At 42.2% G+C, this 12,176-nt stretch overlaps 1 protein-coding gene across 4 annotated transcripts in view; it reads left to right on the top strand.

Moving 5' to 3' along the window:
* The window catches only part of LOC149278884 (zona pellucida-binding protein 1-like), an 87,756-nt gene that overhangs the window by 62,398 nt on the left and 13,182 nt on the right, over positions 1-12,176 (top strand). Inside the window, exon 8 of one of the 4 annotated variants that reach the window (XM_089501629.1) lies at positions 715-893. The exons of the other annotated variants lie outside the window; for them this stretch is intronic. Within the exon in view, the coding sequence (XP_089357755.1) occupies positions 715-722 (8 nt within the window). The 3' untranslated portion in view covers positions 723-893. Of the gene's footprint in view, positions 1-714; positions 894-12,176 lie in introns of those variants that run through there. 4 annotated transcript variants of the gene reach the window in all.

Below are 12,176 nucleotides of genomic sequence, written 5' to 3'. Positions count from 1 at the left end.
CCTGAAGCGGCCAGAAGCCACTTTTTCTTAGCCATTTGCTTTGGGCCTATGAGAGCTGATGTCCTGTAAGAACAGTTGAGATTTACATAGCTGTGTGCAAAAATGATTAGTTTCCTAGTACTGAAATAAGCACCAGCCTATTCACTAAGGATTCATTCCATTGTTTGCCTTCACTTAGGATGCCAAAACTATCTTGTACATATACCTGTAGCACTACAGTTCTTTTAACATATTGAAGGATGAACCCTTTATTTGCACCCCTTATTCCTTGTGAATACTTGTTTTATAGCCAGGGTGACCAGATGTCATAACTGCAAAGGAGGACAAGGCACTGCAAAGTATAGGACATTCCAGAAAAATCTAGGACATTACAAAATAACAGCTAAAAACACTAATATAAATATAAATTCATGCTTCTTAGACATACTCAGAATGGATGACATTTTGAATTTTCTCCTGGACAAATGGTTGAAGTGTAGTACATGTCCTAGAAAAGAAGTATGTCCACTCACCCTCCTTATAGTCTTATTTTAAGAAGTCACAGCTAGAGTTGACCCAAAATAGCATTTTTCATTATTTTTTTATTGTTAAAGGGAACTCGTGTTCTTGCATGCTTTTCACTGCCCCATCAAAGTGTTGTAAGTTCTTTTCATCCAAAACCTGGAGTCTAGAAGAAAGCCCCTAAAGTCTGTTACTGGTTTGTTTGTTTTTCAGGCAGCTGAACAGTGCAAATCTTCAACTAATATCGGGTGCACAGCTTAGGACACAATTCTTATGTCTTGGAAGGAGGGTAGTTGGTCAATCCTTGCACTTGTCTGACCAGCTCTGGCAAAGCTAGTGCAGAACAACAGGCCCTCTATATGATTTGGACTTTAAGTTGCATCATCCCTGACCATCAGCTGTTAGTTCAAAAGATCTGGAAAGCACTAGTCCTGGGAGCACCTTTACATAGAACATTGTTGAGCTTTTTTGGTCGGTTGGGAAGATGCTTTGAGCTGTGCTCTGAGAATTACTTTAGTTTAGTTTACTGGACGTAAGTATGGACAGTCATATAATAAAGTAAACCAGGAATGGCAGTGGCAACCCTATTTGTCTTGAAGTGTGTCTTGGGCTGTACTGGTATTTAGTTTTTAGAATGATATGGTTATATAAGTGAGTGGATATAAACCTAATGCTTACTTCTCCATACCCTCTACTTAGAGCTGAACTGAAAAGAAAAATGCTTCTTGGACTGTTGTGAAGGGAAGGAATGTAAGGTTAAAATATATTAGATGAAATATTTAATCTCTTGTGCATTATGCTTTGAAACAGCCACAACTTAATTGGTTACAGTGTCAATGTACCAGGTGTAACTACAATGATAGTACTTCATCATGATAGTTATTTCTAATGTTCACATGGTGTTCAGATGGACCAGCTAATGTCTTTGCCATCTGATGCTCCACCTTCCATATCTTCTGTGTGTTCAGATACTCTTCTGAGAACATCTTTTGGGAAACCTGCAAGGTGACAGTAAATTGGAGCAGGATGTGTGTCTGCAGTCTTGGCACGACATATGCCATCTTGGGGTGAGGCTGAACATCCCCTGAATGCCTAGACTCCTCAGCTCCCTTAAGGGAACCCTTATTAAATAGGGAGATGGCCAGCTTAAATTGTCCCAAGAAGAGAGGGAATCCTACAGGGTCCTGTCCAACTCCCACCAAAACTCCTACAGCTGCAACCAGAACAACTAAGTATCCTGTACAACTTAGGTGGCGTTCCCACTGGCCTAAAATGCCAATTAGGATGCGAATTAAGGGGGCATCATTCTGATTATCCCTGAATCCGATCTGCATTGCCCCGGAATTGTTTCCATTCACTTTCAAATCTGATTTGGGTTTTATTATATAATCCGGATTATATGCCTGTAAACCAGTTTTAAAAAACAGTAGGTTTTAACGTGGATTATTTTTGCTCCCGGGGTATCCAAATGGGCACGACAAGGGTGTCTAATTCAGGAACCTGGAGATGGGAGGAGCAGTGCTCAGGGGGCTGGCCTGGGGGTGTCACCCTCTTTGTTCTCTTTCTGCAGCGCCAGCGCCGTTTTCTTCCATTCGCATAGCCTTTACCCCAGTAGATTGCAACCTCCTCTCTGCTCCACATTCATAGACCGATGTGTGAGGAGACCCATTGAACACCATTTTTAACTATTCTTTTTTCTTTTTTTGCCTCTGCCTGAACCCCTGAGCAGCAGATGGGCTTTGCAGTACATGCCTGCTTGATCGCCCCCCAGACAGCCCAGGGAGCAGTGGCGCAGGCAAAGGGATTTGGGGGAATGGAGGCTCCTTCTCTCTTTCTCAGAGGAACTATGGGAAGACAAAGGAGAGCCTGGAGACCCAGGGATCTGAGGGGGGGAGGATCGAGCCTTCTCTTCTCTCTTCCCCAAAGAGTCTCTCCCCACTGAAGCTGCTACCTTTCCCCCTTGATCCGATTTGCCAAGCCTGGGCTTTGGATGCAGAGTCTCTCTCTACTGAAACAGTAGGTTTTATATTTGTGTGTGTGTGTGTGTGTGTGTGTGTGTTTCTAAAGTAAATTATAAAGTAACAACTTTTTTAATTTATGGAAAAAAAACTCATCTGTAGTTCAAAACCCACTTTTGAAAGATTACAGTTTGAGACCACTTAACCTGCCCTGGCTCAGTACTAAGGAATTATGGGAACTGTTGTGTTTGTGAGACATTTATCCTCCTCTGCCAGAGAGTGCTGGTGCCATAATAAACTACCATTCCTAGGATTCCCTAGCACTGAGTTATGGCAGTTAATATGGGGAGACACAGAAGAGCAAGGGGTTTAGGACGAACAGAGGTTCCTTCTAGTCTGGGGAGACACAACAGAAGAGCCTTGGATGCAGCCGATTTTCATTGGCTGCCCCCCCCCCCAAAAAAAAAACCAAGACTTGTGACGTCTGCAACTTACGCGCTTGATTGACAGCTTGCAGACACAAATGGGAACGGGGATCAAATTAATCCGCTTTAAAATAAAGCGATTTAAAATAAATGGGAACGAAAACAGGGTCTAAATGAATCGAGGTAATTTGCCCCTTTTCGTAATGGAAACGATGGAAAAAATTCGAATTATTTCCGGAACATAATCAGAATCACGCCAATATAATCCGTTTTATCTGCCAAGTGGGAACACCCCCTGAGTTTCCTGCCCAAGTCTGACAAGTGCATGCCATCTGGCCAAAATAATGCTTCTGTTATGAAGGAAACATCTGGATAATTGTCAGTGGCAAGAAAGCAGTAGAAGCCTTTTAAGGGAAAGAATGAGTTAAAAATGGAGATGGTTGCATTCTGATGATATTTCGTATTTGGTTTCACTATGTTGATCTTTTGATAAGTGAAAGCTTGAATCAAGACAGTTGATTCTTAAGGAAGGCAAAGATCCTGATTGGTTTGCAAATTTGAAATGTAAGGACAGATTTAATCAAGACAAGGGAAGTGCATCAACAGGGGTTACAGAAAATGAGTTTTATTAAGAGTTGTGTAAAGATGATGGCCATCTAATTTAAAAAGTGTATAAATGTCTTCTGAAATTGGAGACATAAGGTAAGCTTGTAGAAGAGTGCATAATAAAGTGAGTATAAAATCTTGGACATAGTGTCATGTCCATATGCATGTATGGGGAAAATGTAGTATAAAAGAAAACCTGTATAAGATGATGTATAGATGGTGTCTTTTAAAATAGGTTTTATTTCCTCTATTCCAAGTGTCATACAATTACCACAGTTTCTACATTTCATATGGAACATTGAAATAATAACATGATATAATCATTTACTAATCAGTTTGGAACAAAATTCCAAAATCCTCTTATACCGTATATAAGTTGTTACATGCTATTCCTTCTCACAATTAGTTTTTTATAATTTCCTTTAGCATTTGTATGGAGTATCTATTTAATAGTCCTATTCAGAACCTCATACTCCCTTTCTCTTTTAAATTCTCTATCAACATTTGCCATTTTCTGAACTAAACTTCTTCCTTCAATTGCTCCATACAAATCCCTCTTTCCCCCGCTAAACAGGTAAACATAATATATTCTGATGTATAATACTTCCCTTAACTAAGGGCCTATCTTTCCTTTTACTTAAACCCATATGCTAGTACTGTTTATGCCACTTTTAATAACAGTTTTATTAAAATTATATTATTATAGTTTAAACATCTCTCTTTATTCAGATTTTATTTATTTATTCCATATAAGTATTAGGTGGAGTGGTGAGCCAGGCAGTCCCTGACTTACCACTCCACCTAATGCATCTGAGGAAGTAGGCTTAAGTCTGTGAAAGTTCATGTTGCTAACTTCTTTAGTTAGTCTCAAAGTTGCTACAAGGTCTTACTCTCGTGGTTATATCTTTGAATTCTGTCATATAAGTATGTCTATCCATTTAAGATTTCTTACAACTAACTGGGCATACCCATTTTTTTATTCCTCAGTGTTCTCTTCCTTCCTTCCCCTTGTTCCGTTTTGCCTATCTTTTCAGCTTTTGCTTCTACCTCCTCCTCTTCTCCTGATTCCTACCACCATCTTTTCCGCTTCTCCTCTGAATTCCCAGTGGCTGCCACATGCTCTGACCATCTTTGACATTTGTAGCTTTAAACATCTTCCCTTGTCAGAAATCCTCAAGTAAATTTTGTCCAACCTCAATTAATTGTTTAGATATAGGTTTCAGTTGATCTCTCTATTTTAAAGTGTCAGTCAATAAATCCTGACCCCTTATTTTCCAGGGTAGGCACTGCTATCAATGCTTTAAACATGAGCTCTTTAGTGCTTTCAGCTGTAAATCAAAGGCCCGGTACAGAAGGGCCTTTTGTGAGTCCCCTGTCACCTGCTAGGGTTGCCTGGGGGCGGAAGGCCCACATGCCCTGCAACCCTCACATGTGACGAGGATGTAACAATGGCGGCGCCCTGTATACATGTTACGTAAGCACCGCGTGGCATTGTTTTGGCTGCTTTTCACAGGGTTTGGCAGCTGAGGCTTCCCTGCGGAGGAAAAACAGGCGCCGGCAGGCCTCCCTTTTTGGGATGTCTGTACTACGCCAAAGTTCACATCTCTTGGTTTATTATTATATTTGGATTTCCTTTTCAGAGTTCAGTGTGCCATCTCAATGTTCTGCTCCATTATTTCAATTCTAAATTGGTTCCACCAGTTAGTACATATTGTAATTAAGTCTGTTGATTTAACCTCTTCAGTCATATTTTTCAGTCCTTCTCCTCTGTCAGTTGCTTTCATCAATGATTTTTATCTCTCAAAAGAGCCAGTTCCTTTTTCAGTTCAGTGGCGATAGTCTAAGAACCCTTGTGTGAGATCTGGATGCTTCTTTGATTAAGGGATGAGCATTTATGGCTGGATATGAGCTGGGAGCAAGGATTGAAGTTGTACAGGGGAAAGGAAAATATGGCAGTAACAGAGTGAAAGTTTGTTGCAATGGAGGCCAGGATAGATATTTGAAAGCTATCCCACCTTCAGTCCACTCTGTTCCCCAAAATGGATTGGAGAGCCTACCAAGCATGCCACAAAACCTTGCCTTGCTCCTTTGTAATGCCAGATCGGTCAAAAATAAGACTCATATCATCTACAACCTTCTCTTAGAAGAAGAGGCCAACCTGGCTTGCTTTACCAAGACCTGGTTGGGAGAGGACAGTGCAATAACTGCCAGCCGGGTATTCGGTCATTGAGCAGGTATGGGGAAGTGGGCGAGGGGTTGGAGTGGCTCTGGTTCACAAAAACAACCTTACCTTGACCAGGATACCTGTCCAGAAAGCGGTCCACTTCGAGTGTATGTCCCTGAGTCTGAAGACCAAGGATAGTTTGGGGATTCTGTTGGTATACCGTCCACCCCGTTGTTTAACAGACTCCCTAACCAAGCTGACACAGCTGGTCTCAGAGTTGCTGTTGGAGTCGCCCAAACTTTTGGTTCTAGGCGACTTCAACATCCCACTCGAGACCAATCTATTAAATCTTACAGGTCCAGCTTGGGAGTTCATGGAATCCATGACAAACATGGGCCTATCCCAATTGGTCAGCAGGCCTACTTATTGTGCGGGTCATACACTCAGTGTGGTCTTTAGTAATATCCGTGGGTAGAGGTAACAAAAATCTGGCCATTGACATGGACAGATCATTTCCTGATCAAGGCTGAACTCAGAGCCACTGTCCATCCTGTCAGGGGTGGAGGACCCATTAGAATGGTCCACTCTCAAAGGCTAATGGAACCAAATGGATTCCAGAAAGCCTTGGAGGGTTCATTGGTTGGTAAAGCCAATGATTCTGTCGAAGCTTTGGTTAATAACTGGAATAATGATCTTACCAAGGCTATCGACACGATCGCTCCCAAGCGTCCTTGCCAGCCCGCTTCAAACCTCTGACCCTGGTATACAAAAGAACTTAGAAAGATGAAGCGGGTTGGACAACGACTAGAGCGTGTCTGGCGAAAAACCCGACTCTTATCTGACAGGACTCGTCATAGGAATTTCCTTCGTTCCTATAGAGAGGCAACCTGTGCAGCGTAGAGAGCCTTCTCCTCTGCACGTATTGCGTCTGCAGAGTCTCGTCCAGCAGAACTGTTTAAGGTGGTGAGGGAACTGACACAGGTTCCACCTGTGCAGAACCCTTTACATAACCCAACAACAGCCTGCTGTGATGCATTTAACAACTACTTTGCAGATAAAATCTCTCAGATAAGAGTCGACTTGGATGCCGGAGTTACAACAGAATCAACTGATGAGGTGTCCAGCAACTCCGCTGATGTGGTTATACTGGATCAGTTTCAATGTGTGGACGAGCTCCTTGGGAGAGTGAGGAAAACAACTTGCCCTCTCGACCCTTGCCCTTCGTGGCTGGCCATCCGGGGGAGACGCCTTGAGGGTGTTCTTAAGGGAGATCATCATTAGAAGGTCATGTTCCATCTTGTTTGAAGGAAGCGGCAGTTAGAAGCGGCTCCTGAAAAAACCCTCCCTTGACCCCCTAGATATGAAGAACTGCAGACCAGTCTCTTTACTGCTATTTCTGAACAAGGTGATCGAGAGAGCGGTTGCTCTTCAACTCCAAGCTGTCTTGGATGAAACCGATTATCTAGATCCATTTCAAACTGGCTTTAAGACAGGATTTGGAGTTGAGACTGCCATGGCTGCTCTGGCTGATGACCTACGTCTGGGCACCAACAGGGGTAGTGTGACCCTGTTGGTGCTTCTGGACCTCTCAGCGGCATTTGCCACTATAGATCATGACATCCTCTTGAATTGCCATAGAATATATTTACAAGAGAGAGATGGAGAGACATAGTGGCCCAAAGAAATATAATAATCCAAAAATACATACAAAAAATAGTTGAACTCTCTTACAGAAATTCACACAAATTCACAGAAATTATAACAAGGAAAATGTACACAATTTCAGAAAATTTCTCTTTCTAAAATCAATTTAAATAAGAAAGCAGACTGGAAAAAGAAATAAATGACAACACAAGAACAAATACACACACACACACACACACACACACACACACGAAAGAAAGAAAGAAAGAAAGAAAATATATCAAAGCAAAGTGAATGCTAAAATACCATAAAACAACCAAATAAGAAATTAATTAAAAATAACAAAAATACCATAAGAAGAAAAATTAAAAAGAAGATGGTGGTAGAGGAGGAAGAGTCTTAAAACATAAGGAGGCAGATGTGGATTCAGGAATGGGAAAAGCTAACAAACAGTACCAAAGAAGACCATCACAAAAACAAAACCCAATAATGACAGAATAAACAACAATATTAGAGGAAATTAAATCTATGCATCATGAAATGTGGGAATGAGATCAGAAATTCGACAAGTTATAAAAACATTTTTTTTAAGGCATTAAACAATCAAAGGACAAAATGAGCGAAGACAAACAAATGATAGGTTGGAAATTTTGGAAGAGAAAACAAATAGTGCAGGAGAAAATGACTAAAATGGCAATTGAGCAGGAACATGCTTTAAATGAAAGAGCATTGCAAGAATTAAAACCAAAAGAAAATTTCTAAAAATAAGATGCTTAAAAGAACTCAATGAGAATTTATAAGAATATCTGATCCTGTATTTGGCAAAATCTGTAGGAAAGAGTTTGGAACAGCTTAAATGAAAAATTGATAAAATTTCCTAAATAAATTCACAGATTGTGAAACAGAAACAGTCTCTAGATTTATTGTGTAAGAAAGAAGATGAGAGACAAGATTTTGTGATTAAACTATCAACAAAAATACAAGATCTTGTATGTGTATGAGATGACTGAAAAAGAGAAAGGGCTATAATTTCTTGACTACATTGCTAAAGCAAAGTGGCATTCTTTACAGATAGGAGAAATTAGAAGGAATATCCTTTAGATTCAAATGATGAAATTTAAAAATAAAAAGTCAAAGAAGTACAAAATGAAGTAAATAAAAGATCAGTGCAATACCAACAAGCAGAAGAAGGCTTGAGAGAACGGGATCTGATTCACATATCAGACAGAAAAGAAGGAGAAAGGTACGGAAGAATTGGAAACTGAACTAGAACTTGAAAACCTACAGCCAGAAACAGATGGGCCAAATAGAGGGGCTTCCGGCCACTTTGGGGATGTGGTGTTTAAATGACACATGCCCCCGGTAATAGTCTGAACCCACCAGCAAAAGGAGTGGATTTAATCTGCTCCTGCCATTGGCCCATTCGGGACCATGGCAGTGCCCTGCTTCAGGAGTTTTGGGACCAGCTTTGCAGTTTTGGGCTGGAGTATCCTCCAGCCACTCCTTATTGCTGGTCTGCTTCATCCCTGAATTAATTTATATAAAAATTTTTATCATGGAATGTCAAAGGACTCAGCTCACTTTAGAAAATGAAGAAAGTTTATCATTACTTGGGTAAATGGAATGATTGGATCATACTTCCATTTCCCAAAATAATGAAAAAGCTTTTTGGTAATTTCTGCCACCGATTTTAAGATATTTCCATTCCTAATGTCTGACTTATGTCCATTTATCCTGTGGTGTTGAGACTGGCCTGTTTCCCCAATGTAGAGTGCTGATGGGCATTGATGACATGGGCGGGTTTCACATCGCCCAAAAGTACGTGCTGAGCACGTACTAGGGTTAGGAAGGGGCGTCCTTTCCAGCATGTACAAAATGGCGGAGCCCATTCTACATGGGCGCCGCCATTTTGACGTAGCGGATGCTTAGCGTCCGCACGTCGCAGCACAGAAATGATGCCACAAGTGCGCCATTGGCGCCTTGCAGCGTCATAACCGCGCTGCAAAAAGAACCCGCTTTTTGCGGGTTCTTTTTGCTGTGCTGGGGAACCGCGCGGTTTGTCCGCTGCGGTTCCCTGGCACACCAAACACAGGCGGCGGCAGAGCGCCCTTTTTGGGCGCTCTGTAAAGCGCCATAGTATGACATAAATCACATTGGAGGATGAGCATGTAAAGGTCCTTCTAATATTATGGGTGATGACATTTCCTGGATAAATGTGTGGACAGAGTTGGCATCTAGGTTTATGGCAAGGCTTATTACCTGTGTCCCCATATGTGCCATGTGTCTTCCTGTGGGTGAGCAACTATTTGAGGTTTGGAGGCTGTCTGTAGGCAAGTAAAGGTCTGCCACCCAGAGCCCTTGAAAGAGTAGTATTATTGTTCAGAATGGGTTGTAGTTTATTGATGATGCACCCGAGAGATCCCAGTTGGAACCTCTATGTGATCACTAGAGGGATTCTGTCATTTTCTCTCTTCAAATTGTCCAGTAATATATTAGTCCTGGGTACAAGCCTTGCTTTGTTTATTTGTTTGTTTGTTTTTTACTTCATGTGATGGGTAAATCTGATTATTATTACTGTAGTCTGAGGAATGCTTGTTATAATTCCTTGGCATCCCTGTCTTGTGGGTTTGAGCAAATGCGATTGTAACAGAGGGCTTAGTTGTAGACTATGGATCTGGTGGTGTGTTTAGGATGGAAACCAGAGGCATGTAAGTATCTGCATCAGTCTGTGGATTTGCGATATAATAATAATAATAATAATAATAATAATAATAATAATAATAATACTTTTATTTGTACCCCGCTTTTCTGTAATAAAACAATCAAAGCAGCTAACATAGTTTAAAAAAACATCCAAGATACAATACTAAATACATATAATATTACAATATCCCCCCTTAAAAAAAATTAAACGTATTACAATTAATTTTAAATAAACTATTAATTTAAAATAATCTATTAATAACGGCATAAACAATGGGTGGTAGCAGAATGGTAAATAAAATAAATAAATAAAATTTTTATTTATATACCGCTTTTCTAAAAAATCAAAGCGGTTAACAACAAGTGCAATTCACAACAATAAAACAACATCAAACATTAAAAACATCTACATCATCTCATAAGCAACAATAACATCAATAGCAATAAAAACCAAAACACATGACAGCTCAACAATGCTGTCTGGAGGAGAAGGGGAGCATCACAGGAGTCAGGAGTCAGGGTATGCCTGCTCGAAAAGGTGTGTTTTCAACCCCTTCTTGAAGGAGGTGGCCGAGCGGAGCTTTTCGGGAAGCGAGTTCCAGAGTTTTGGGGCCGAGCTGGAGAAGGCCCTCTGGGTGGTGGTAGCCAATCTGACCTCTGGAACCTTCAATAAATGCTTCCTGGCAGATCTGAGTGTGCGGGGCAGATTGTATGGGGAGAGGCGGTCCTCTAAGTACCCTGGGCCCAAGCCATTTAAGGCTTTATAGGTGATAACCAACACCTTGTATTGCACCCGGAAGCGAATAGGCAGCCAATGAAGGTCTTTAAGGACCGGTGTTATGTGACTGGCCCTGGATGTGCCAGTGACCAGTCTTGCTGCCATATTCTGCACCAATTGCAGCTTCCAGGTATGGTACAAGGGTTGCCCCATGTAGAGGGCATTGCAGAAATCCAAACGAGAGGTTACCAGAGCATGTACTATTGTTTCAAGGTCCCCGCGGCCCAGGTAGGGACGCAGCTGGCCTATCAGCCGAAGCTGATAACAGGTGCTCCTGACCGTTGCATCCACCTGAGATGTTAGGTGGAGCGACGAGTCAAGGAGCACCCCCAGACTGCGTACTGAGTCCTTCACAGGAAGCGTGATCCCATTCAGGACAGGTGGAAACACCGCCATCCCTGGGCCAGGAGAACCTATCACGAGTACTTCCGTTTTCTCTGGATTCAGGCTGAGTCTGTTTTCCCTCATCCAGCCCATTACCGATTCCAGGCAGTCCACGAGAGGAGAGATGCCAACCTTGGTCACTGCATCAGTCGGAGACATACAGAAGACTATTTGGGTGTCATCAGCGTACTGATAACCCCGCGCCCCATGCCTCCGGATGATCTCTCCCAGCGGTTTCATGTAAATGTTAAAGAGCATGGGGGACAGAATGGCTCCTTGAGGGACACCAGATGTAAGCGCCCTCTTATCGGAGCACACGTCCCCCAGCTGCACCATCTGGAACCTCCCGGAGAGGTAGGAACGGAACCACTGGAGCACAGTGCCCCCGATTCCCAACTCTTCCAGGCGCTCCAGAAGGATACCATGGTCTATGGTATCGAAAGCCGCTGAGATGTCTAAGAGCACTAACAGGGACACGCTACCCCTGTCCATGCCCAGACGGAGATCATTGACCAAGGAGACCATGGCAGTCTCAACCCCGTAACCCGCCTGAAAACCGGTTTGAAATGGGTCTAGATAATCTGTTTCATCCAAGATCGATTGAAGCTGGATTGCAACCGCCCTCTCGATCACCTTCCCCAAAAATGGCAACAGCGATACTGGCTGATAATTATTATGCATCAGGGGGTCGAGGGAGGGCTTTTTTAGCAAGGGTTTTACAATGGCCAATTTCAAGCTAGATGGAAATTGCCCATCCCTCAGTGATGTATTAATTATACGGTGTAACATAAAAGTTACTTCCGTACCCCTCTGAGCCGCTAGCCATGAGGGACAGGGATCGAGGGAGCAAGTCATTTTCCTAACACTTCTAAGGATCTTGTCCACATCCTCGGTACTAACAGACTCAAAGTGATCCAGTATGATCGAGTCCACGGAGGCTCTGGAGACCTCTACTCTAGTATCTGCTCTAATACTAGCATCAAGACCTTCCCTTAGCTGAGAGGTTTTATCCG

Source organism: Sceloporus occidentalis, unplaced genomic scaffold (assembly GCF_023333645.1).
Source record: "Sceloporus occidentalis isolate IW3139 unplaced genomic scaffold, rSceOcc1.0.p SCAF_177, whole genome shotgun sequence".
NCBI classification, from domain to species: Eukaryota; Metazoa; Chordata; class Lepidosauria; order Squamata; family Phrynosomatidae; genus Sceloporus; species Sceloporus occidentalis.
The sequence above is the reverse complement of the archived record's forward strand: the minus strand, read 5'-3'. Positions and strand labels throughout refer to the sequence as shown.